This window comes from Typopeltis vanoorti, chromosome 14, assembly GCF_054136105.1.
Source record: "Typopeltis vanoorti isolate ZY-2024b chromosome 14, IOZ_Tvanoo_1.0, whole genome shotgun sequence".
Lineage (NCBI taxonomy): Eukaryota > Metazoa > Arthropoda > Arachnida > Uropygi > Thelyphonidae > Typopeltis > Typopeltis vanoorti.
Genome location: NC_143562.1, coordinates 54072412 through 54100286, shown reverse-complemented (window position 1 = coordinate 54100286; position 27875 = coordinate 54072412). Strand labels below are relative to the sequence as shown.

Sequence of the window (27875 nt, the reverse complement as noted above, 5' to 3'; positions counted from 1 at the left end):
TAAAAGATGTAACCCGGTAAGAGCAGTCCATTTTTTTTTATATTTCAGCGTGAAGATATAAGAATTAGCTCCGCCTCATATATCTTAACATTAACTGTGGCGTTCTACTAAAAATAGCTGAAGTATGGAGCTTTAAAGTGTTTCCCCCTTGAAGTGATAACTGCCTCATAATTAAATTAAGTGTTATATGACTAAGAGAGAATTAGAGAATTCTACTTTAAGAATAATTACTTAAAGAATATAACATTGAACTGTGTGGACCATCTTCAATTATTTGGATGAATATAGTATTGACAGCTGAATGTGCGATGCCTAATGTTTTATGTTTGTTATGAGTATTTGGACTAAGCTGATTTGCATTATCTTGTTTTTAAAGTTTTACTTAAATGTACATATTCTATAACCCTGTATTTAATGTTTATTTTATTGGATTCAATTTGTTGTTTGCCTGATTTTTCTTCATTACACCGCTCATCAAGTTTAGCGGACCTTGCAGAAGCCTTAAATATTAATTTTAAACTCGGCCTGTAGAAAAGTGAGATTGCTAAAGTTAGTTGATGATTGATTCCACTATATTATATAGACTAATCTGAATATAGGGTGGTGCAGGATAATACAAATTTCTCTATATTTGGATTAGTAATCAACCAACAATTAAGATAATAAAAAATAGATAATTTAAATAAGAACTACGTTCTAACAAGATGGCGGATCCAGAGCCAGGATGTATGACACAACAACAGACTCTTGAGTTCGATCAGTGATTGGCTGTCAGATAGATATCAGAAAGTTGTGTATGCAGGTGCAGTATCCTGTAAGAGGAAGGTCACTAGTGGTGTACCGCAGGGATCAGTTTTGGGATCATTGTTCTTCAATTTGTGATATTAATGATATAGTGATATGCAGATGATGCAAAATTGGATAGAGCAATGCACAGTCAAGCAGATGCTATGGCCTTGCAAGAAGACTTGAATAGATTGCATGAATGGACAGGTAGGTGGAACTGTCAGTTCAATGTTGCAAAGTATAAGGTTTTGAAATTTGGTAAGCAACGATGGGATGCAAAGTATACACTTAATGGGAAAGCTTTAAAGGAGGTAGAGGAAATGAGAGATTTGGGAGTGGTGGACAAGGACCTGAAATTCAGGGGCCATGTTGCACAAGTTGTGAAGTCATCACATCAGATAATGACAATGATGCAGAGGACCTTGACATGTAGATGACTTGAAGAACTAGCTCTCTCACACTCTCTCTCTCGTCTAAGCCATATATTATTAGCATATGTAGCTTAAACTCATTTAGAGAAGGAAAGTGAGATTCATAATAAACTTCACTAATTTAACTTAAATTAAGGGGATATTAAATCCCACATAGTTTTAAAACCGAATAAGAAACTCAAAGATTGGAATCAGAGAGTTTCTTGCAAGAGAGTTTCTTTAATATTTGTTTATATTTCACGTTAAGAGTGCCAATATTTTCATAGTTTCATTATTAACATGTTGAACGCCAACTACAAAATAACTTGTAGTTGGCCTTCTATATCAGGATGCCAACCACAAGTTTTATCTTATCATATTTTTTCTACTGAATATTAGTCATACTATTCCTGTACTCCCCACCTGTGTGAATCTAGAAATTTTCATCCCATAATATGCTCACACAAGCTCTGAAAACTTTCTTTACTAAAAAGTTCATACTTTTTAGTAAAGTTCATAAAGTTCCTTTGGCTGGGACAAAGCGAAAAATTATCATCAATTACATAATTTTGAAGAGAAAATACTAACAACCTTCTGGAACTAGTGATAAGTTTGCACATTAGGCCAATAGTAGTCAACTTGTTAAAACAAATTTTAAAGTAGGTAAATAAAGGTCTGGTTTTTTTCCCCCTTTTTTTTATTTATTCTTCTTGAAATATACATTTGATGTTCTCTATAGTAAATTTGCTTAGAATAACAAGCTACTGAAAAGTCCTGACAAAAACCTCTGGCTTAACAAACTTTTTGTGATCCCTATCAATTTATGATGTGAGAGTAAACTGTATAAGTATGCAGTTTGCTTTCTCTAGTATACAAATTTTTCAAAAATATTTTTTGAAGTTGTACTACACATGCAGATGTCATCTAATAATGGTTTGTTTTAATTTTTATGTGTATATGTTTTGCTGCAGTCTTATGAAGCATATTCCGGAGATGTTTTCTGGACAACATGAAGTTGGATCTATATTAGAACCTGTTATTCGTGCAGGCTTAGAAATTCTTAAAGTAAGTAAATATATATTAAAGTCTTTAATTTTATATAAGCATTTTGAGCTTTGGATGCAACATGTCCTTACTTCATCTCACGATGTAGATGATCATTAACCAATGAATATATTAATAGTTTCATGTTATCTTGCTGTTGCAATAAACAGTATGTTTAGAAAGTAAGTGAAATATATGAAAATCTGTATAATATCACTTACTGTAAAAAAACAGCAAATAAATAGACATCGACAAACTCCTCAAAAAAAAAAAAAAATCTGTAATGAGAAAACTGAAGGAAGTTTGGCATTCATTCATGTGAATGCAGCTAGTTGCTACATTTTAATTGAAGGTATTTAAAATGCTGCAGTTTCAGTGGTCTTGCTTATCTATCATGATTATTTCTCTCTACATTCTAATTTACTATAGTAGGAATATCTATTATTCTTTATTTAGAATAATAATAATAAAACTTTGCTTTTATGTTGTTCAAAATCAAATATGTTATTTGAGAACAGTGTGATGTAAGAACATTTTGTGCATTTGGGGAAGGAGGTTAAGCAGTGTAGCCCTCTGCTTAACCTCCTTCCCCAAATGCACAAAATGTTCTTAAAAACTTGCATAGCTAGTTTAAGAAAGCAATATAACTATATGCTGAAAGATCTATTGTTATTATTATTATTATTATTATTAAACAAGACCTCATGGAGTCAAAGACTCATCTAGGAGGTCTTGTTTACATCTTATCAAATTACATCTTTTCAATCTTTCCTCATACTTGACATTCCAGAGGTCAGAAACTACCTTAGTCAGTCGCCTTTGGACTCTTTCCAACATCTCTTCATCTTTCTGAAAACCAGGTGACCAAATCTGGGCACAATAGTCCATGTGTGGCCTAATCAAAGCCTTATACAATGGAACAAGAATCTCCCTACTTCTACACGTCAGTGTCCTCCACATCATTCCCAGAAGTCTTTGTGTTATCTTCACAATTTTGGCAATGTGTCCCCTAAATTTTTTACATCCTTATCCACTATCACCCCCAGATCTCTTATTTCCTCTACTTCCAACAATATATTCTCACCAAGCATAAATTCTGCATCCCATCTTTGTTTTCCAAATTTTAAAACCTTACATTTGGCAACATTGAACTCACATCCCCATTTGCTTGCCCAATCACTCAATTTATTCACGTCTTCTTGCAAGGCCACAACATCTTCACTACTCTTTATGGTTCGTCCCAACTTTGCATCATCTGCAAACAACTGAATATCTCCATCCAAATCTTTGCCAATATCATTAATATACAAGTTAAATAGTAATGGCCCTAAAACAGACCCCTGAGGCACTCCACTAGTGACTTTCCTTTTCCTGGATATTGCACCCCCCATACACAACTTGTTGATACCTATCAGATAGCCAGTCTCCAATCCAATGCACTAATCTAATATCCAACACCATCTGCTCTAGTTTGACTGTCAACTTATCATGCGGTACTCTATCAAAAGCTTTTGCAAAATCCAAGTATATTACTGTGTATCCTTCTCCTCTGTCCAAGGAAGCAGTCACTTTATTGTTATAAGTAAGTAGATTACTAAAACATGACCTCCCTTAAGCAAATCCATGCTGTCCATCAAAGATTATACCATTGTTGTCAACCCAATTCTGGATCCTAGTTCTCACAAGCTTCTCCAACAACTTAACCACAACACCTGACACACAGATAGGCCTATAGTTTGATGCTTGAGTTCGATCACCTCCTTTATGAAGTGGCACAATCTTGCCCTCCTTCCACTCTTTGGGGACTTGACCAAGTGCAAGATATTAAAAAAATATGTCAAGGCAGGTGTCAACTCTCTGGCACATTCCTTCAGAATACGCAGTGATATATTATCAAGTCCCACAGCCTTATTTACATCTAGTTTACTCAACTCCCCAAACACCTCTTGCTCACTTACAGTCAGTCTCTCCTCCCCATCATCAACTGCTCTTAATCTCTCCATGAAGTCACATTCACAAGATTGAAAGATCTTTATGAACTGCTCATTAAGTATCTCCACCACACATTCTGCAACAGCTGTTTTTATACCATTTCCTCCAATCAATGGCATCCTTCCATAATCATTCTTTCTTTTGCTGGCTACATATCGAAAGAACTCCCTAGGATTCTTTTTGGCTTCATTAGCTAACTGCTGTTCATACCTCTCTTTAGCTACTCTCACCAACCAAGTCACCCTCCTTGCCTGGTCTTTGTAGACCTCATGAAATTGGTTACTTCCACTTCTCTTATGCTGCCTCCACAATGCCCTTTTTCTCTGTATTGCATGCTTAATCTCTTTATTCATCCATCTCACACCTACCTTATTTAACCTTCTCACCCATGGTATACATTTAGACATTGCATCTACTAAATATTTTTTGAAAATCCCCCAAGCTGCATTGATCTCTTTTCCAGCTAACTCCTCATTCCATGCTACACTTGCTAGCTGTCTCCTGAGCTCTTCATAATTACCCCCCCTTGTAGTTCCATGTATAACCTTTTTTCACATGGGTCCTTGCACTGCTGGCAACCACCCAGGTAATCGCCTCATGGTCACTTTCACCAATTGGTGGATGATTTGATACCTCATTGATAATTACATCCTCCGATGAGATGACCAAATCCAAGACCCTTAATCCTCGTGTGCTCTCTGTTACATACTATCTGAGGTAGTTATCCCTCAAAAACTCAAGAAACTCATTTTCTTTACTTCCAGTTGCTATCTCTTCATTCCAGTCTATATTGCCATAATTAAAATCGCCCATAACGATCACCCTTTTCCTATTTGCTTGGCTTATTTGACTATACATTTCACTATCACCACCATCCACATTATCAGGTCTATAACAACATCCCACCAAGTATTTGATTCTATTCACCTCTATCTCACACCATACTGCCTCAAAACCACTGGCCCTATTTCCCTCTTGCATCTCTACCTTGTATGGACATAACTCTTTCTCTATCATCAATAGCACTCCCCCTCCCTTTTTACCCCTTCTATCCTCACAAAACACATCATACCTTTCCATCTCTATTCCTGTCAGGATGTCATCCTCATCTAACCATGTCTCACTTATTCCGACAATCTCTTGGTGCACAGATGCAATTAGTGCAACCATTTCATCTGCCTTGTTTCTTATACTTCTAGCATTGGTATACAAACACAACAACTCATTTCTGGATCTACAGCTAGTTCCACTGATACCACTCACTCAATGTGATCTCTCCATGCTGGACTGGGGCCATTTCCCTTTCTGCTTTTTCATTTTAGAACCCTTTGCAATTCCATCTGTTTCCTCTTGATTCCTGATCATCCCATTACTTTCCTGCCTACACATGCTCTCACCTCCTCTTGGAGCATCCACCTTTCTCACGCTGTGTACCCCTGTCCACCCTGAGCCTCCCCGTTTCCCTGCTCCTCTTGCACACCCATTCTCTCATTTTCTATACTCATACCACTCACTTCCCCATTCATTTCCACTTCTTCAATCTCTCCTGTCTTACTCTCCTGCTCTTCCACATCACTCCCCTCTTGATCTGATTCATTCTCTCTATTCACTTCTCTACTTTCTAGCAGCAGTCTCTCCAAGCGACTCACACCATAACCACTCAAATGCAGTCCATCACTCCCATACAGCTCACTTCATCCCTCATTCCATACATTAACAAACTGTACTCCCATCTCCTCACACATTTCAGCCAGAATATCATTCATAATCCTTGCTCTCTGCCTCATTTCACCACAATCATACCTAGGCAACACACTGACTACCCTTCCTGTCACACTATTCTCTTTTATCTTCCCAAGCAGTCTCCTGACATTCATTTTGACATGCTCTTTGTTCTCCCTCAAATCATTTGTATCAATTAATACAATTAACTCTTTTGCTCGTTCCCGCCTCATATTCAATGCCTCAATCACTCTACTCATTTTACCACCTGGAAAACATACCTTGTGCATTTTATCCTCTAGCACACCTTTAATAATGGAGTCGTCATACAATGCCACTTGCTCATCTTTCGTTAACTCTTTCATGCCATCATGATTTATTTTAATAGTTTTGACCTGAATTCTCTTAATTTCATTCCGCATCCATTTCATTTCTTGCTTCATCCAATCCAATTCACCTTCTGAACCTCACGACACATTCTCTCTATCATTAAATCTTTCTAACTTTCTAACTCTCGACCCCCTCTTCTCACTTTCCCTCTCATTCATTTTTCTTTATTTCCGTACTTTCGGTCCAACATACATCCAACTTTCACTATCATTCTTCTCACTTTCACTCTCACATATCTTTCTTTGTTTCCGTACTTTCGGACTAACATGCGTCCAACTTTCACTATCATTCTTCTCACTTTTACTGTCATTCATCTTTCTTTGGTTCAGTACTTTCGTTCCAACATGTGTCCAACTTTCGCCATCATTCATTCTTTCGATTTTTTTTACTTGCGATTTCTGCATCACGCCATTTCTACTTTCATTCGTTCTCTCAATTTCGTTTCTTTCTGCCTCACTTTCGTCCCTTTTAACATCCGTTACGGTTGTCAAATCGCTCTTTTTCTTTTTTCCTGATTTTTTAACATTTTTTCGCCTGTCTTTCTCACCATCCTTCTCTTTCAAATGTGCACTCACAACACAATCGGTACTAGCACTTTCTGTCATCAATTTCATATTCGCATTCATCAATTCCTCGTTCAGGTCACGCTTTGCACACACCCTTCTTCCATCCGCTCTAAACATCCACAAATCATTTATGTAATCGAAAGAATACATATAACAGACCTCACACTTAACAAAACGACTGAAATCTAAATTAAAATCATGGAATGACAATGCCGCTGCCATTTTTTTTTTTTTTCTGCAGGTTACTAGGTCTAATAATAACGATTTCGTATTTAGTTTAGGCAAGAAAAAAAACCCCACACTAATAATATCGGTAGCATACAATGTTTACAGCTGCTCTTACTTAAACAATTACGCATATATACTTAATTATTCCTAGTAAAACTTATCCGAATCAGGAGCTCTTCAAATCGCGTCCATAGCGCTTGGCCTACTAGCGCCCTCTCTATACATCCAAATGATTGAGTACAAAGATTTATGAATAGTTTGGTAGATTTCATTATTCTATTGAATTTTAGTTACTCATTGATAGTTAGTTACAGTTAATACAGAAAGTTAATTAAAAAATTAATTGGCAGAGATGGTCAGTATTTCATGAAGAGTGTATCTTATTACATCCTTAGCATAATTAGAGAACAGTCTTCAAAAGCAACAAAAACCATTGCATATAGTAATCAGCTGCTAGCTTTGGCATTATGTTACAAACTCTTAAAATAGTTTAACATAATGATCTAGATTATAACTGTTTAAAATAGTTTCTAGCACATTAGAAGAATCCTTAAAGGGCAATATTTGATCTCTGATACAGCATTGATTATGCATTGCTTGACATAATATTCTATTTATTCCATATAATTATAATGTTTTGAACAGTTTTTCTTCTGGTTTTTGTCATCACATCCTTTTGTGATCTACAAAACTTAAATACTGATCCTTGTTATATTTTATGTGACTTGATATCAGTGAAGAAAGTGTGAGTGTGATAAGTGAATGGATTATTCAAAGATTGTTCACAGTTTAGACCCTTGTTTAGACACTAAAATACAAAACTAATTGCTTGGAATTGCTTCCAGGTTTGCACTTCTTTTTACCACAGTTAGAACAACACATTCTCTTTGGTTGGAAAGACTTGGATTCAAATTCTGTGTATAAAGCAAGGAAATGCTCAGAAAGATTTTTCATATATCTACTTTTCACTGGAGAGGGACCAAAGTGATATCAGGACTCTGGAGTGTTGGTTGTGAAGAGTGTTTGAGGGAATGTGGATTACAGAAGTTGGTGGATAGGAGGAAAAGAGGATATATGATAGCTACCTTCAAGTTAGTTAAGGGATTCTATTAGATTAATAAAGAAGGAATTATAAGAGTGGATGTTAAGATGTGAAGAGCAAGAGGCCATTCTTGGAAGTTGTATAAAGATGTGGTGAAGAAGGGTATGAGGAGTAGATTTTTTTACATGAAGACGTTAGTGAGTGGAATGCATTACAGGAGTGCATTGTGAATGCACGTAGTGTAAATAACTTCAAAGCTCATTATGATAAATGTGTTGCTGATTGAGTGGGCCTCCCACCATGAGTCTGTTGACTCCATGGAGGTTACCATAATAATAATAAAAATAATATTGAAAGTAAGTTAACTAATTTTGCAAAAGTAGAAGGATTTTTATTCTTACAAAATTGTTATGGTTCAGGATAAGAGATGCAGCTGATAGATGTAATACTGTACATTGTTACTTTGCCATATTTTTCTAAACTACCAACACAGTCCTGTAAAGTTAATGGTGTCTGATAAGGTTTAGCTATTATGTAATTCAGGTATTAAGCATCAAAATTACAACTAATTTTCCTTGCTGTGTACAGATTTCTTACACTTGTGATAAACATGTATTTGAATAAAATCATTAATTTGTTTTTTGTAGTGGCAAAGTTCAGAATCAGTCCACTCTCACTATAGCAGGCTATCTACCATAACAAACTATTCCTATAGTGAGAGATATAGAAACATTCTAATCTTAACAAGAAGTTAAAACAATAGACAATGTGAGTACACAAACAATTGGAACATCAGAATCAGGACCTGTCAGTCTGACTATTAATTTGTTTGAACATGTCATTTTATTTTGTGTGTTTCGTTTTTAGTTATGTCATTATAAAAAGTTGTGTAAATAGTTCATAGCAAAGAAATGGCAGAATTTATTATATATATATATATATATATATATATATATGTAGGAAGATTGATTTACTCGGTTGATATACATTAAAAAAAAAAAATTGAATGACTAGAAATCGAGAAAAATGAAAACATAGTTTATTAGCACGACTAGTTTCAGCTTGTATCAGCCTTCTTTAGGTGTGTAAAACTTGATGTAGCTTAAAAATACCAAAGCGCTTTACATCAATTTTTACAGAGGTTAAGTCTCGTGAGAGCTATTACAAAAATAACCTTGTTTGTCTCTATGTATTTTATGTTAAAGATTAATGTAAATAACCTTTTGGGAATTGATTGTATTTACTGTTTTAACTAAAGTTTATAGAATGTCAAAAACAAAGGAATGTTTTCCCATCGGAAGTTTTGTATAATAGCTATGTATAAGAGCACAAGAAAGTTGCTTATGATGAAGTGTGTGAGAAAGTTGTTTGTAAGCTCTGTGCATGAACACCTTCAAAGCTAGTTTCAAAGAGGTCCGCTAGTTTTAGAGAAGTTTCCGCTGCTTGACAAGACAAGGAAAAAAGAGTGCATAGAGGAGAAAAAAGAATGGGCTGGCTTTTACAAAAGGATCAAGGAGAACTGCTGATTTCTTCGGGGTTTACAACCCTTGGTGCAAGGTCCCGAGAAGGCGAAAATAAAAGAGGACTGAGCCGAACATCATGGGCAGTTTCCGGCAGAGAACCAGGGGCAGTTGAGAGGAGAGTCCAGGTACAGTTGCCGAGAGAGGAAAGGCGAGGTCCAGTTGCTGACAGAGGAGAGCTGAGATCTAGTTTCTGAGAGAGCAGACGTGAAGTGCTGTTACTGAAGAGAGCCAAAGAAAAATTGCTGGGAGAACAGCTGATGCCAAGTGCTGGTCGGATATCCTAGTGCTGCGGGAAGTCAATGGAAGCCAAAAGCTGCAGAAAGATCTTCAAGCCTGAATGCTGAAACTTCTTGCCTGAATTTTTGAGCACCGGGAACATTGCAGTCCAAGACCCGCCAAATATTCTGACGAAGCGACCCCTGAAACAAGACTCTCCGGACGAAAACCTAATGCCTGTGATGATAGAAAAACCATAGTGACTTTGATGAAGGACTTATGGAAGGTGTCATGACAAAGAGCCTCCGTAAGTGTGTCCAGTCTCTAATGTACATTCTTTTTGTAATCTAGGAGATATGACGTAGATGGACTGATAAGAAATAAATAAGAAATAGTAATAAGAAATATCTATAAGAGAGTCCTCTGATTTGTTGTTAACTGGAATATAAATTGTAAGATAACTTGCCATAACTAGCTTATCTCTAGAGTCCTCTGAAGTGTCGTTAACTGGAATATTAATTGTAAGATAACTTGCCATAGCTAGCTAACCCTTTGAGTAAATTAGTCTTGGCAATTTATTTTTTTAAGCAGAGAAGTAACAGAGTAATTATATATATTGTATAGTCATTTAAATTTAAATTTGTTTCTATATACCAAAGGCATAAAGGATATGTAAAGAAGAATAACCTCCCTATCACTTATTTAATGTACTTTATTTTAAATGTAAATAAATGTGTTTTAATTATATTATACTGTTCCTAAAAAAATATCGGACTTGTGAGCGGGAAACCAAGTGAGATAGCTGAAGCATATAGTTAAGGGCAAATAGACCACGACTGTTTGTGTAAAGTTTTACTGAAATAATTTGTGTTAGAGAAAGAAATCAACCGGCCGTATTACTGAGTTTTATGCCAATTAAAAGATATTAGTGGTGCAGTCTCGATAAAAAATAAATTTTCTAGTATCCATAGGCATAAGACTCGTAGTGCGAAAAGTAGATAAACACACGCAATAGTATAAGAAAGAAAGGTTACGAGAAAGAAAGTGCACACTGCTAATTAGAAATAATGGTATTTCAAAGGCGCATTAACCAAGCAGGCTTTATAAATAACAAGTAATAGCTATTACAGGTGCACATTCAAAAAGAAATAACCAGTAACACATAGAGGAGATAATTGTAAACATCACGGAAAGTTAGTGTATATATATTCAACGTTAAAATGTTGAAGAAGTCTGCACATTCAAAACTGTTCTCTCGTTGGCTTCATTGTTGGGCGTATGCATGTGTATGGCATCTCGCCAATGCTAGTATTTGATTGTAGCACAATGACAGTCTGAAAGGTTGTAACTCAGGTTGTTGTTGAGATATAGGGGGTTGAGAATGATTTCTTTTGATTCTGTTATCTTTCTTTCTAATTCTGTTATCTTTCTTTCTAATCGTGGCAATGGAAATGTTATTAGACTCATCCCCATAGGACTGTATGGCTAAGATATTCTTCATTAGAATCGGCTGAGAACAGAACATGACTAGACAAAGCACTGGCTCATGTTCTTCAATGCGTAACTCGATCAATTTTTCTGTTTGGCCAAAGTATGGTATACAGTTGCACCAAATCTGGTAAACACCGGGATATTTAAGGTTGTGACGGCTTACTAAGAAGCGGATTTTTGGAAGAGGAGTAAATAAAGTTCTTATGTTGTATTTCCTAAGAACTTGACCAATTTGGGTGAGACCGAGCTTATGTATGGTATAGAAATATTACCTTTCCCCCTATTGGTCTCTTCATTATTGTGAGCAGGTGGATTTGATAGGAATTTGTCAATTGTTTTTTGTGAATGACCATTTAGTTGAAAAGTAGACCTGAGAAAATTGAGTTCTTTATTAAGTTCTATCTCATCATCAAAAAGAGAGCGAGCACAGTGTCCTAGTGTAGAAACGATTTCAAACTTTTGAGGAGGGTAATGATAGGATTGACCGTGGAGATATCTGTCGGTGTGGGTAGCATTTCTGTAAATCGAGATTTTTAATTTCTCTGAGGAATGGGTCAGTTTGATGTCCAAAAAAGGAAGAGAACCATTAGCTTCAACCTTAGCCATAAATTTTATTTAGGTGTTCATTTAGATGTTTATTTAGATGTTCTAGGAAGTTCAGGAGAGATTTACGGCCATGGCTCCAAATCAGGAAAATGTCATCAATATATATTTTCCAAATTCTTGGTTTTTAAAGGATAAGAAGAGATGGCTTTAATTTCCAGATCTTCTAAATAGATATTTGCAAGTACAAGTGACAACAGATTACCCATTGCAAGGCCATAATTTTGTTTATAGATGGTGTCCTGAAACTTAAAGCATCCTGAGTGGATGCAATGAGTAAGTAAGGCCATGATCTCTTTAGATAATTTACCTTTGAGTAGTACAAGAACTTCATCCATAGGAACATTGGCAAATAAGGAGACTATATCAAAACTAGCCATGATTTCATCTTCCTTAATAATAATATCTTTTATACATGAAACAAAATCTGCGGAGTTTTTAGTAAAAGATGATGATTTACCAGAAAAACATTTGAGAGATTTAACCAGATATTTTGAAAAGTTATATGTTGGAGAATCAATTTCTTCTACAATAGTTTAAATTGGGTATTTTCCTTATAAATTTTAGGTAGTCCATATAATCGTGGAATAAGCAGATGGAGAGAACGAAGAGAAAGACGTATGTTTCTAGGTAGTTCAGAGGTAGTTCTCAGTAGATTGTTGGTTCAGTTGTGGAGTTCATGGGCGGGATCTCTCTCTTGAGGATCGAGTAAGTGTCACTCCATAACAATTCCATCATCTTGTTATGATATTCAACAATGTTAAGAACAACTGTGGCATTGCCTTTATCTGCAGGAAGAATAATTATAATTTTGTTGTTTTGTAACTTCTTAATAGCCTGCCGTTCTGATGAAGAGATATTGTCTGTGGTGGGTTTTGACATTATTGATGATGAAAATGGATTCAATGTGGAGTAGGTTTGCCTCTTGGGTAAGAAGAAAGGAGGTAGCTTTTTCGATCTTTGTAAGTAATAATTCTTTAGGAATAGATCTAAGAGATAAAACAAAATTTAGCCTTTAATGAGGACCCTTTTCTTTGCATCGGAAAGATTATAACTTGATTTGTTAATAACAACTTTGTCGGGATGGAGGTGTGGTTTCGAAGTTGAATTTCTTTATATTTGTTTAAGGGCTTCGAATTTTCTAATAAGTTTTAGTTTATTGTCATTTTGAATTCTGGTGGCTTTGAGATTCACTTCTCACTTTAAGAAGATTCCAACTGTCACTATCTAGAGATTGTTTAATTTTTTGAGATAATGTGGTTTTTTACTAAATAAAAAAAGCCAGACTGCATTTAGTATCAGATATCCTCTCAGTGAGATCTAACTTTGCTCTATGGTAAATCCTTTTAAATATTTACTCCTCTTCCGAAATTCCGCTCCTTAGTGAGCCGTCCGAAACCTAGGCATGTAATCTTTCAAAATCTGGCTAAATCTCTCAAATGTTTTTCTGGTAAATCATCATCTTTTATTAAAAACTCTGCAGATTTTGTTTCGTGTATAAAAGATATTATTAAGGAAGATGAAATCATGGCTAGTTTTGATATAGTCTCCTTATTTGCCAATGTTCTTATGGATGAAGTTCTTGTACTACTCAAAGGTAAATTATCTAAAGAGATCATGGTCTTACTTACTCATTGCATCCACTCAGGATGCTTTAAGTTTCAGGACACCATCTATAAACAAAATTATGGCCTTGCAATGGGTAATCCATTGTCACTTGTACTTGCAAATATCTATTTAGCAGATCTGGAAATTAAAGCCATCTCTTCTTATCCTTTAAAACCAAGAATTTGGAAAATATATATTGATGACATTTTCCTGATTTGGAGCCATGGCCATGAATCTCTCCTGAACTTCCTAGAACATCTAAATAATCAACATCCAAACATAAAATTTATGGCTAAGTTTGAAGCTAATGGTTCTCTTCCTTTTTTGGACATCAAACTGACCCATTCCTCAGAGAAATTAAAAATCTCGATTTACAGAAAAGCTACCCACACCAACAGACTTCTCCATGGTCAATCCCATCATTACCCTCCTCAAAAGTTTGAAATCATTTCTACACTAGGACATCGTGTTTGCTCTCTTCTTTATGATGAGATAGAACTTAATAAAGAACTCAATTTTCTCAGGTCTACTTTTTAACTAAATAGTTATTCACAAAAAACAATTGACAAATTCCTATTAAATCCACCTGCTCGCAATAATGAAGAGACCAATAGGGGGAAAGGTAATATTTCTATACCATACATAAGCTCTGTTTCACCCAAATTGGCCAAGTTCTTAGGAAATACAACATAAGAACTTTATTTACTCCTCTTCCGAAAATCCACTCCTTAGTGAGCCGTCCGAAACCTAGACATCACAACTTAAATATCCCGGTGTTTACCAGATTTGGTGCAACTGTGATATATTCCATACTTTGGCCAAACAGAGAAATTGATCGAGTTACGCATTGAAGAACATAAGAGAGACGTCAGTTACAGGAGAATGCGAGCCAGTGCTTTGTCTAGTCATGTTCTGTTCTCGGATGATTCTAATGAAGAATATCTTAGCCATACAGTCCCATGGGGACAAGTCTAATAACATTTCTGTTGCCACGATGAATTAGAAAGAAAGATAACAGAATCAAAAGAAATCATTCTCAATTCCTACATCTCAACAACAACCTGATTACAACCTTTCAGTCTGTCATTGTGCTATGATCAAATACTGGTGTTTGCGAGATGCTATATGCATGCATATGCCCAACAGTAAAGCCAACTAGAGAACAGTTTGGAATGCGCAGACTTCAACATTTGAATATACAGTATATATATATATATACACACACTAACTTTCCATGATGTTCACAATTATTTCCTCTATGTTTTACTGGTTATTTCTTTTTTAATGTGCACCTGAAGAAGGCTGATACAAGCTGAAACTAGTCGTGCTAATAAACTTTGTTTTCATTTTTCTCGGTCTCTAGTCATTCAATTTTTTTTTTATAATATATATATATTATGTACACTTACAGATGAATAAATGCACTCAGGATAACAAAAAATTTCTTTCTTTTGCTGTTCCAATATAGCACAGCATAATCAAAGAACTACTGAGAAGAATGCTATATTTGTCAGGCCAGTTTGTAAGACTATAATAATGGAAACAAGTTTGATTTTTTTTTTTTTTTTTTTTTTTTTTTTTATTCCAAAACTGAAATATTGTAAACCTACAGTACACCAATACCACGAGTATGTTTTTATTATTTTTTTTTCTTTTTTGTATTTTTTAATACTTTTTTACCTGATTCAGAAATCCTGCTCTAGAGAACATACATGGAACTCTTTCAAGCCACTTCAGACTTCCAATAAGTAAGGCATTGGTCTCACACTGGACATTGAAATACATCTATCACCTAAGGATGATCACAAGCATCCATGCCTGTGGTGTATTTCCTATCCAGCACTTCCCATTACCAAAATGCCTGCAGCTTGTGAACCTTATTTACTGAGGCATTCACCATCTGAATCACTGAATACAGTTGTTTCATCCAGTTCAGAATGTGGTTCTGATATAAGCAGTGAAAGTTGATATAATCATTCAGCTATCAGCCTGTAAACAAGAGCAAACATTAACAGTTTACAGAAAGTGAAGCAAATGATCTTGTGGATAATTTAGGTATACCAAACAATTCCTAGGATTAAGACAAATTAAGAACCTATCTCTTCCATGGACTTCACTTTCTGGGTACAGAAGTTTGAGAATTAATTTATGTGCTGTATATGTTTGCAGGGGACTTTGCTGCTTTACTGTAGTGATATTTCTAGACTTATAAGTAGGTTAATTTTCATTGACTCAAAGTCAAAAGAGGTGTTCTTGCTAAAAAATGTCAGTATTTTTATTTCCATCATAGTTGTTGCTCATTCTTGATTGGGGGGGGGGGGGGATTGAATGCTACAGGGATTTGTTTTGGGACCATTATTGTTTAATTTGTACATTAATGACATTTGGACTGGTGTGACTGGAGAATGTACAGCTGTTTGCCAATGATGCAGAGTTGGAAAGAACCATGAGAAGTAGAGCAGATGTTATGGCCTTGCAGGAGGATCTGAATAGACTTTGTGAGTGGGAAAATATTGGATCTGAAATTCAATGTTGCAAAGCACAAGGTGTTGAGATTTGGTGGGCAAGGCTGGGATGCAGAGTATAAGTTAATGGAAAATTTTGAAGGACGTGAAAAAGGTAAGATCTGGGAGTGATGGTGGACAGAGACTCGAAGTTTAGTAGTCACATTGCTAAAATTGTAAGAACACCGCAATGGATTATGGCAATGAAGGTCATTGACATGTAGAAGCAAAAAAGGTTATGATTACCTTGTATTATAAGCTCTTGATCAGGCCACATATGGACTACTGTACACATATTTAGTCACTTGGTTTTCAGGGATATGAGGATGTATTGGAGAGGATCCAGAGAAGATTCACTAAATCCATGTCAGGTTTATGGAATGTTGGATAGTAGGAGAGCTTGAGGGAATGCAACTTGCAAAGCCTTGTGAATAAAAGAAGAAGAGGTGGATATGATTGAGACATATAAGTTTGTGAGGGGTTATTTCAGATTAATGTGGAGGAAAGGGAGGGAAGGGCTTCTACCCTTCCCTCCCTAACTAGAGGCTGTCCCTGAAGCTGTATAAGGAGGATGTGAACAGGGAAATGAGAAGCAGGTTCTTTGCATAGAGAGTGATTAGTGAGTGGAATGCATTGCCTTAAATTATGGTGAGTGCAGAAACTGTGAATAGGTTTAAGGCATGGTTCGATGATTTTTTTGCATTAGAGAGAGTATGGACTTCATATGATGAGTCCTTTGACTCCCAGTTGCTAAATGATAATAATAATTCTTTTAACTTAAATGCAAAAATGTTGGCCTTCATGATAAAGGCCAACATTTTTGCATTTAATATAAAGAACACAAATGGTTAATGGTTAATTTTAAAAACTACTTTTTTAAGGTAGTTTTTAAAATGAAAAAAAAAAAATTAATGCTTTTGGGGAAATGATTTACACAAAAATGTCATTTATTGTTTGTGAATGAAACAACAGAGCCTGTAATTAGCACTAGGTAAAAATAGCAGTGAATAGCAAAGAGAAATACAGAAATATTCACTGTAAAAGTTTTGTAGATACAAATTTGACAGGTTTAGTCACCCATTGTGAATTTACTACCCTACTTATTAGAAGCCTAAAAGTGAGTTAAAAAATAACATTCTCTTACCATATAAAATTAGGTTAAATGCACCAGTTTAAGACAATTGAAGAGATTGGTGAATGTTTAATTATTTTTCATTATAGATATTCAGTTTGCCAAGTTCAATGATGATAGTTTTTCAGGACCATATGCAGGAAAATTAACTGCAGATGGAAACATATACTTGGGTCTTGTTGGTTATTCATAAAAGTGCTTCATTAATTTATTGAACTTACTGATATTTCCCTGCTTTTCTGCTCAGCATCTTCAGAGCACAAATTAACATTCACATAGAAGAACACATAAATTATATCTGCAATCATTTATTTTGCAAGTCAGGACTTACAGACCATATGCTGGATAGGCTTTCACACAGGATTAAATGTGGGAATTTGTGTTGCATAGAAATCCCTTTAGGTCTGAGTGACTATTTTTAGAATCAGCATTGGCTATGAAGCACACACTTTACCTCAACAAGTATGACTGTGTTAATTTGCTAAAGATCTAGGAGATTCTGAGACAAAATATAGCATCACTTCTCCAGATTAACTTTATGGTTATCCAGCCCATAGAAGATACCCTGTTAGGACAGTAGTTCTTTTCCAGTTAAAGTTTGCATTGTTTCTGCAACTAATTGAATGCTGTATAATTTGTGCTCTGAAGATACTAGATAGAAAATCAGTAAAATATTAGCAAGTTCAATAAATAAATCAATTTTTTTTTCACTTGATGATATTCATACCATGAAGCACTGTTATGCAGCTGAGTAATTTGAAGAACAGTGACTACAATTGAATAAGAAGTATGAATTGGTTTCAAAGAAGTAATACTAAAATATCTTGGGAATAAAGATCCCAATTGTTGAAATATGTCCAAGAAATTTGAAAAACTAGGTTACAGCATGATCTCAAAAGTTCATTTCTTGAACACTTAAAAGTATTTCCCTAGGAGTGCTGAAACAGCATGATGGAGTATGTTGATGTTTAAAAATGGAAACCACTGGTGTATCACATAATGATCCCACAGTTTTCAATTAATCATCACAGAATAGTCAAGTATCTGAACATGTCCTTAGAGTGAATAACAGATAGGGTGGGAGTGAAATGGATGTGCCATGCCATCTTATTAAGCAAGAGATCTACAGGAAGAATATGATGTGGAAGAAATATCATGAGGAAAAAAGTGAGAGGAGTTATGAAGTATATAAAGTGCAGGCTAGAAGAGTTAGTTTTCTGCACAATACTTGTACAGAAAATTAAATGAAAATGAAATTCAGAAGAATTTCATTGTTATGTTGCAAGTAAAAAAGGATCACTTAGTGGCAAACCTTGACATTGATTAATTCAGCTAGGGAGGTATGTGGTGAAGTTGTCTGCAAGGATAAAAAATAAGAACACTGTAGTGGACACAAGAAGTTAAAGAAGCAGTCCTGGAAAAGAAGAAAGCATATACCAAAGGTTCCTAGCAAATAGGTTGGCATATGCCCTAAAAGGATCCAGAGGTGAGTGACAAAGATGCTGAATGATCTGGAATGCTCCGTATGAGGAGAGATTATTTTAAGGGTTTGTGGGATTGCAAAAGTTGATTAATAGGAAAAAAAGGGGGGGGGGGGATTATGATTTAAGTTACATAAAGGATTTTATAGGATTGATGCAGGGACAATGTTTCAGCACTTGACTAGTGTGGGCAGAACAAGAGGTCATCCCTGAAAGGTGAGTAAGTATGTGGTTAGCAAGGGCGTAAGGACTAGATTTTTCGCTTGGAGAGTGGTGAATTAATGGAACAGGTTGCCTGAATCAGTTTTGAATGCTTTGTCTGTTAATGGTTTCAAGGAGAGCTGTGATAGATATTGTGGTGATGGATAGTTTGGTCCTCCCATGATGAGTCTTAGTACTCCATGGAGGTGCCTGTGCATAATAAATGCATAATAATAATAAATGATAAACTGAGGTAATAAATCTGAATAGTTTGTTATTATTAATTATATGATAAATACAGCTTCCCTTTATGAAGGTTTTAAATTAAATGAATGAATTTAATCTTGCTTATATGAAAGTATATTATCTTGAATTAAAAATATTTATAGGCATTAATTTTTCTGATAACATGTTTACTGATATTCAGGCTGCTGAGTGTGTAGGAAAACTGTTAATATTTCACACATCTCTGCCAACTTCAGATCCTTCTGGCAAATTAAATAATCGAGATGATCGTAAACTCTTAGGCACAGAATATGAAAAGGTAAGTTAATTTTTGTTCAGACACTAACTGTCTTATTAATTCCATTCCTAAAACAGTTTAATGGGTTAACCCCCCCCCCAATTATGCAAGGAAACACATTACTTTTTAATCATCTACTGACTTGTAATTAATAATTATGAATTAACATGTCTTATTTTTACTAAATAGCTTAAGGAAATTACAACGTATACTAGGATATACATTAAAATAAATTTTAATACACTTCCAATATTTCGGCAACGTCACGTTGCCATTTTCACAGGAACTTAAAAACAAGACACATGCACACAAGCACAACAAACAGTAAATGAGGATGAAGCAGGAAGCTATTTTTTCTCCTAAAAGTCCTGATGGTGCCCCCTAGCAGGCAATGTTGGTATTCTTGGGTGATTGAGCTGAAGGTCTTCTGATGTAGGTTTCCCAAATTTGGGACGGTCTCATGCAAACAAATTTGTTGAGGTTTGGATTGTTTCTTAGGGCTGAGGCTGATTCCATGAAAAGCTTATCGTATTTGAATTTACTATGGTGTATTATCATGGCTTTCTTCCACCGTATTCTATGGCAGGTATCCAGCGCATGGTCTGCAAGACCAGAGTGGTTGTATTCTGTCCTGCTTGTTTGGCCAAAGTTGGACAGCTTACAGCTGCAAGGGACCTGGTATACACCAGGTAGGTCTAGGGGGGGGGGGTCTTTAGTAGAGCGGATAAGGAATGCCAATTTTTTATATGGTCTGTAACAAGAAGTTAAGTCATGTTTTTTTAGGATTTTTGTAATTTTTTTCGAAGTGCCTTGGATATAGGGTATGGTGATGGATTTAAAGTAATCCTTCTTGTGAGGGGGGAGGGGGTTGTGGTTTATTGGTTTCAATATTTTTTGGATTTTTTTTTTTTTTGGGGGGGGGGTAACCATTGGCTGAGAAAGTGTTGAGAATGTGGTTTAGTTCTGTGGTTAGGGCATTGTCATTTGAACAGATAAGTTTAGCCCTGTTGTGTAGTGGCTTAATGAGTCCATATTGTTGTGTGTGGGGGGGGGTGGATTGTTGGTGAATGCATCTGCCTGTATGGGTGGGTTTTCTATAGACTGAGAAAACCAAGGTTCCATCAGGCTGGTTTTTGTTTCTTCTTCCAGGGCGAATTTGATTCTGGGGTGTTGATTTTTAAGCGTGTTAGGAAAGAGAGGAGTGCATCGGAGCCATGTGGCCAAATAGCGAACACATCATCAGCATAGTGAAGCCATATGGTTGGTTTTTGTGGGACAGAGTTTAATGCTTTCTCTTCAAAAGTCTCCATATAAAAGTTGGCCAAGGGTGGGGAGATACTGACAACACACCTTCACACATAAAAAACTCAGCCTACTTCAAAGTCAGCATAGAAAACCTTACACTCAAACACACTGACGTGGTCAGTTTTGATGTCTCCTCCTTATTCGCAAATAATCCACTCAAAGAATCCTTAGAGCTAATCCAAGCTAAATATCCTCCTGATATCACAGCCCTATTTCAATTCACAATGAACTATTTTGTTTGGCAAGGAAAATTCTACAAATAAATAGAGGGACAGCCATGGTTTCTCCACTCTCCCCACTTGAAAAGGGACCATCCCCTTTCAAGTTTTCAAAATTCAAGTCATCAGAATTCAAGGAGAACTGGCCTACCAGTCCGCAACTTGGGGAGTTGGGCGGCGTAGGCGCCAGGAGGGTGGAACCCCCCTTCGAGTCATCAGAATTCAAGGAGAACCGGCCTACCAGTCCGCAACTCGGGGGGGCTGGGCGCCGTAGGCGTCGGGGGGAGCCCCCCCAGTATGAAATAACTGTCTGATTTAAGTTTTCATCAACATGGATTTTGTGTGTGTGTGTGTGTGTGTGTAGTGATATATATTATTTCTTGATAGGATATTCTAAATCCCCAGACAAAGTGCTACACCATTCTTGCTAAGAAGTGTCTCGAAGTTGGCTGTAGTGTAGATTTGTTTCTCTTTCCTGTATCTTATGTTGACATTGCAACAATAGGAATGATCTGCAAGCTTACTGGAGGAAATCTTTATAAATATACTTATTTTAAGGTAGGTAAGTATATAATTTTTATTGGTTTATCAGAAATATGAAACTTTGAAAGAGAAGTTGTCTTAATATTGCATGAATGTGATAACTGTGTTGAGGTTAAAATTGCAAACTGAAGAAGAAAAAAAAAGATATAGAAAATTTTTGTCAGCAAAAATTTTTCTGTAACATGAAGCATGAAAAACAAATCAAATTATGTCAATTAAGATGCCATGATTTACCGTCAACTCTTCTTACAATAAATTTGAAGAAAACCAAATGAATAGTTTGTTATTTTGGAAGGTTTGATATAGTAAATGCTTTTTATAAAAACATTGTTGCTTTAGGATCTCATATTGGTGGTTTAATAGAGTATTGACAGCACTATGTGGAAAGGGCCTCTGCAACCCTATCACTTTTTTTCTTGCAGTGATTTCACTCCAAAATTATCTAAATGACCATCTGTTGATGTCCAACAGATGGTCATTCAAAAACTATTTTTAATGTTTCCAATATTTTGTCTCAGTCACTGAGACATTTTCAGGGAGTACAACTAACAGTTGTAACATGCACACAAAGGCAACACAATTCACAGTGAAACATGTGGCTATTACTCTAAAGAAATTATTAAAAATCTTTATAATCCTTTCTTAGTGATGTCGGTATTCCATTAAATCTCCAACATAATGTTCTCCTAGCACTTAAGCCTTAACACATAAGTTACTTTAGATGTTTAGTAATTTGTTAAAGTGAATTCACTATAAGAATGTTTTTTTAAAGGTTGGCTGAATTAGGATAAAGAAAAAATATTCAAGTGGAAAATTAAGAACTTTGATATTTCTGAATATACATTTAAGATTTTTCTGGACTCATTACAGCTGCTGGCAATAGTAAAAGAAAACAAATTTCTTGTTTTCCTTATTTCCATATACAGTTGCCCCTTTCAATTTATGATGGAATGCCAGCAGGATATGAGAAGTAGTGGTTCGGAATGTGGTAATAATGTTGAGGAATGTAATTGTGGAGCATGAATGGAAAAGTTGACTGACTATTATGGGATTACAGAAATACCATGTAGGCAGAACTAGTATTACCAAGACAAAGAATAAAACATATGAAATTTTTCTAATTCATGTTCTCATTAGAGAAGGCAGCTGAAATGAAGAAATCTTGCTGGAAGCTTAAACAGCAAGTAAGAAATGACTTACAAGATTTCCCAGAACATTTCTAAATGTTCTGGGAAATCTGAATCAGATAGAGCTGTAAAAATTATAAGTATCCTCAATTTCTGTTTAGAACATGAACTAATTCTAACACAGTATTCCAACATAAAGATGGGAATAAATTCAATGAAAAGAACATACAAGATATAAGAAAGGTGTTATTGTACTCTATTATTGATTGTTGATGGTAATATCTTCAGACTGATTCAGGACATAGGCATATCCAGGGGATTTGAAATAGGCAATCGTTACCAATTTAATTTTGATCAGAATAAAATTGGATATTGCATTGCAAAGAAAAATATGAACAAAAGCATTAGCAGCTTTAGGTGTGAACCTAAAGTATAGAACTGACTGAAGTATAGAAAATATTATTGGATAAAAAATGAAAGAGTTTGAAAACAAGAACCAAACCTTAGAGGCTCGGGACCAAAATCTAAAGAAAGCATCTCTTGATTCAGCCAGGAAATAATGCCGTAAAGTTTGTCAGCAAGAATAGAAAAATCAGAACTTCATGGTAGTAGGCTCAGGAATATTAAGAAGCAATCCAAAAAAAAGAAGAAAACTGTATCAAAGTTCCTGGCAAGTAAATATGCTCTTGTGGAATATAGAGAAAAGTGCAAAGAAGCTATGTGTAAAGGATATAAGGTAACTAAATAAAAATCATTACACAGAAGGCTTTGAGAATGATCAGAAGGTAAATATAAAGTTAGCAAAAATGTTCCGAAGGCTGTTCAGAAAGCAACAAGAATGCAACAAAAAAAAAAAAATTATGATAAAGAAAATATAAAATTAATGATAAGCATATTTAAAAAGCAGTTTCTCTGAAAAAATTATTAGTCACTCTTACTATAGCATAATTCTAGGGACAACAGAAACAGCTTATCACAGTAGATAGTTTTAGTATAGTGAATTTCTTTTAGCATAGCTTTGTACTTACAGTGCTTTGGGTCAGGACTTATCAGTAGTCTTATATTGAGAGTCAAAGTATAAATGAGTATGAACAGTGATAGGAAATGTCCCAGAAGGAAGCAAATCATATAGTGTAACTATAGGTACTATAGGTTTACATAAACCTTTTTGTGGGTGGCAGGCACATAAAAAAAAATAATTCGAGATGTGAGGCAATGTAATTAATTGCTGAAAGAAGAGATAGGAAATGTCCAGAAGGAAGCAAATCATGAATACAATTTCAGTACACGAACACTAGGAATATACAGAAATCTGCACATATAGGATCTGACCATTACCTTGTCAAGAGCATATGCAATTGAAGGTCTGCAAATGTACTCTGAGTCCTACCACCATCTCTTTTAACAGTGAAGTATTGAGCAATGCTTGATACTGCTAGACTTTACCAAGGATCAGTTTCTCAAATGTTATGAAAGAACTAGCTCAATGATTATGATGTAGTAAAGTAGGTGAAATGCTTCAAGAAGACTGTGCATGAAACTCGTTGGTCTGTTTTAGGGGATTACAGAGAAGCAAAAACATAACTCTTTAGGTGGGAGATGAATTTCATTGCCTAGTGTGAGACCACCACCCTGCTAATGTATTGGAAGCCTGAAGTGATTTTAAAAAATGGCATGTTTGGTCTCTAGAGCAGGGTTTCTGGACAAGGTAAAAAATAAATAAAAATGAAAAAAAAAAAAAGATGAAAAAATTCCTAACCCATGCATGTTATGAATGTACTATAGGTTTACATAAACCTTTTTGTGGGTGGCAGGCACATAAAAAAAAATAATTCGAGATGTGAGGCAATGTAATTAATTGCTGAAAGAAGAGAATGCAGGAAGAGCTTGAGCAGCATTCAAATAATGACTAGGATATGACAAACAATTGACTAAGGTATAGGGAAATGAATTATTTTTTTATTTCTTCCCTCCTCTTTTACCTTGTGGTGTCGAGGATTATTTAACCGTTACCATATTGAGGATAAGGTGGTTAGCCCTATGCCTCTTGGTGTGTCCTATGTCTGTAGTCACAGGCTGGTTTCCCTGTTCTGGGGGATGAAAAACTTGAGTTTCTGGGTTAAAAAACTCCCTACCTTCGTATGAGACCAGCTAACTCACCTTTAGTTGAAAGAAATCAGATAAAGGTTCCTCAGGCTGACAAGAATCAAACTGAGGTGTTTCCAACCAAAGGACTTCGTCTATACTGACTAAGCTACGGAGGCTCTAGGGAAATTAATAAACAAGTAAAAACACAGTTGAAAATTGATAAAACCCTGGTTTTACAGCATGGGCAGAGAATACAGCTAGAGAGAACAATCACAAAGGACTATGAAGTTATTGATAAGTTATGTAAGAATAGAGAGAATGGAGTGAAGCTATTAAAAGATTAAATTAAGTACACAATTGAAAGGTAGATGCCATCGTGGCATGGCAGGCAAGGGCATTCAGATAATCTTTTAAACAGTATTCAGTCTTGTGACTAGTTGTCCTTAGTGAACAGACACTAGTTCCTTTTCCCATTTTAATATCAATTCCATTACACCATGTGAAGAGTTATATTGGCTATAAATAAATTAAAACTTCATCACTAGGATATGATAAATTACTGTAGAAATGCTTAAAGGGGATAGGAAAAGTATAGTGACTTGGCTGAGTAAGATTCTGAACATTTTCTCTCAAAGTGATAGGGGATTTGAGGAATCAGCCTATTGTCTATTTCAGATAAGGTCTCCTGTGTTGTTATATTCTCGTAGACAGGCTTATACGTTGGTTATGCATTATTAAAACACTTAAGGAATTGAACAACGTAGTTAAGGATATAAATTAAATTATACTTTAATAAATATTTTCCGATATTTCGGCAATGTCACATTGCCATCTTCTAAAGGAACTTACAAAAAAAGCACGTGCACGTAGGCACTACAAACACAGTAACTGGGAATGAAGAGATGAAGCTATTGTTCTCCTAAAAGTCAAGAATTCAAAAACAGCCTCCCTTTCCTAGACACACTAGTCACCCACCAGCCTAATGGAACCTTGGTTTTCTCAGTTTACAGAAAACCCACCCATACAGGCAGATACATTCACCAACAATCCCCCCCCCCCCCTTCACAACAATATGGAGTAGTGAAAACACTATACAACAGGGCTAAATTAATCTGTTCAAACGACTTGGCCCTAAACACTGAATTAAATCACATCCTCAACACTTTCTCAGCCAATGGCTACCCCCCAAAAAAGGTCCAAAAAATATTAGAACCTACAAACCACAGATCCCCTCCCCCCCCCTCCACAACAAGGATTACTCTAAATCCATCACCATTCCCTACATCCGAGGCACCTCGGAAAAGATTACCAAAATCTTAAAAAAGCATGACCTGACCTCCTGTCACAAACCTTACAGAAAATTGGCATCCCTTATCCGCTCCACTAAAGACCAACCACTTCCCCTAGACCTACCTGGTGTATACCAGGTCCCTTGCAGTTGTAATCTGTCTTACTTTGGCCAAACAGGCAGGACATCGAATATCAGAATTTCTGAACACAAGGACTACATCCGGTTTCACAAGTACAGCCATTCTGGTCTTGCGGACCATGCTCTGGATACACGCCACAGAATACGGTGGAAGAAAGCTACAGTAATACACCGTAGCAAATACAAATACGAAAGACTATGGAATCAGCCTCAGCCCTAAGAAATTCTCCAAACCTCAACAAATTTGGTTGTATGCGACTGCCCCAAATTTGGGAGGCTTACATCAGCAGACCTTCAGCCCAACGGCCAAGAACACCTACTTAGCCCGCTAGAGGGCACCATCAGGACTTTTAGGAGAACAATAGCTTCATCTCTTCATTCCCAGTTACTGTGTTTGTAGTGCGTACGTGCACGTGCTTTTTTTTGTAAGTTCCTTTAGAAGATGGCAATGTGACATTGCCGAAATATCGGAAAATATTTATTAAAGTATAATTTAATTTATATCCTTAACTACGTTGTTCAATTCCTTAAGTGTTTTAATAATGTGTTGTTATACTCAGTAGGATAAAAGACCTGGTTGACAAATTTAGAGATTAGCAAGGTGAATTCAGAAGAAGCTGCACAGACCAAATGTTTTCAATGAGGCTGATCCTTGAGAAATGTTTAGAATTTCAGAAACTTGTGATGACTTTTTTTTTAACTTCAAAAAGGCTTTGATTCAGTTGATAGACAAAATTTACAATGGAAAATTGTAAGAGCTTACAGAATAACTGACAAACTTATTAGCTTTGTGACTGCTTTATAGGTTCATTATAATGCTTCATTATAAGTTAATGAAGCATATGGTGAATGGATTAAAATAACTTGAGTCAGGATGGGGATGTGTTGTCATCTTCTCTATTTAGAGATAAAAAGACTAGAATAGCATTTCTCAATCTTTTTGCCTTTGCGGAACTCTTGAAATAATATCCATGTTGTAGGGAATCCCTACATAATAATTATTATATATCATTGTTAGTATCTTTCTTTATTATTTATGAATTTAATAATCACGAGGAAAACAATAAGTGCTATAATAACTTTATCGTTTATTTGTAATTTTCAAAATAATCAGATAAATCAAAGTAAAATGTCATATAAACAAAAATATGTGCCAAAGAATTGTTATTTTTGAAATAAATATGAATAATAAAGTTTTAATTTTCTAATGTGAAACCTGTGCTTGTCTTTTGGTACACAAATACTTAATTGAGGGTCCGATTTTAGATAAACAAACATGGATTTCATCTTCAACAGAAAGGATATGATTTCTGTCTTTGCTCTTAATACTTGTCAAACAAGAAAAAAGCTTGCTCACACATGTAAGACTTTGAAAACTGCAGCAATATATTTATTGCTTTCCTATGAATAGTAGGATACTCTTCTTTAACAGAAATCCAGAACTTGTCCAGGGATAGGTCAGTAAATCCCATTTTGAATGTACGATCAGATTGCAGCCCACAAAGTTCTTCCTCTTCTCTTAAGGTCAAGTTCTCAGGATGAGCAAAATATTCTGAGTATGGATCTCTCACCCAATCATACATTTGTGTTGGAAGGGACGGAAAATAATGTTCGATTTTTATCATCAGTTCTTCCAGGTGGGTTACAATAAGACCTGAAATTTGATGATATCCTTCTTTACTTTTAAACCCCACCAGTAATTG

At 35.6% G+C, this 27875-nt stretch overlaps 1 protein-coding gene across 1 annotated transcript in view; it reads left to right on the top strand.

Annotated features, from left to right (window-relative positions):
• The window catches only part of LOC150099484 (protein transport protein Sec24C-like), a 182211-nt gene that overhangs the window by 87421 nt on the left and 66915 nt on the right, over positions 1-27875 (top strand). The window contains exons 9-11 of the mRNA XM_090403444.1: positions 2168-2261; positions 19367-19483; positions 21373-21543. Of these exons, the coding sequence (XP_090259570.1) occupies positions 2168-2261; positions 19367-19483; positions 21373-21543 (382 nt within the window). The remainder of the gene's footprint in view (positions 1-2167; positions 2262-19366; positions 19484-21372; positions 21544-27875) is intronic.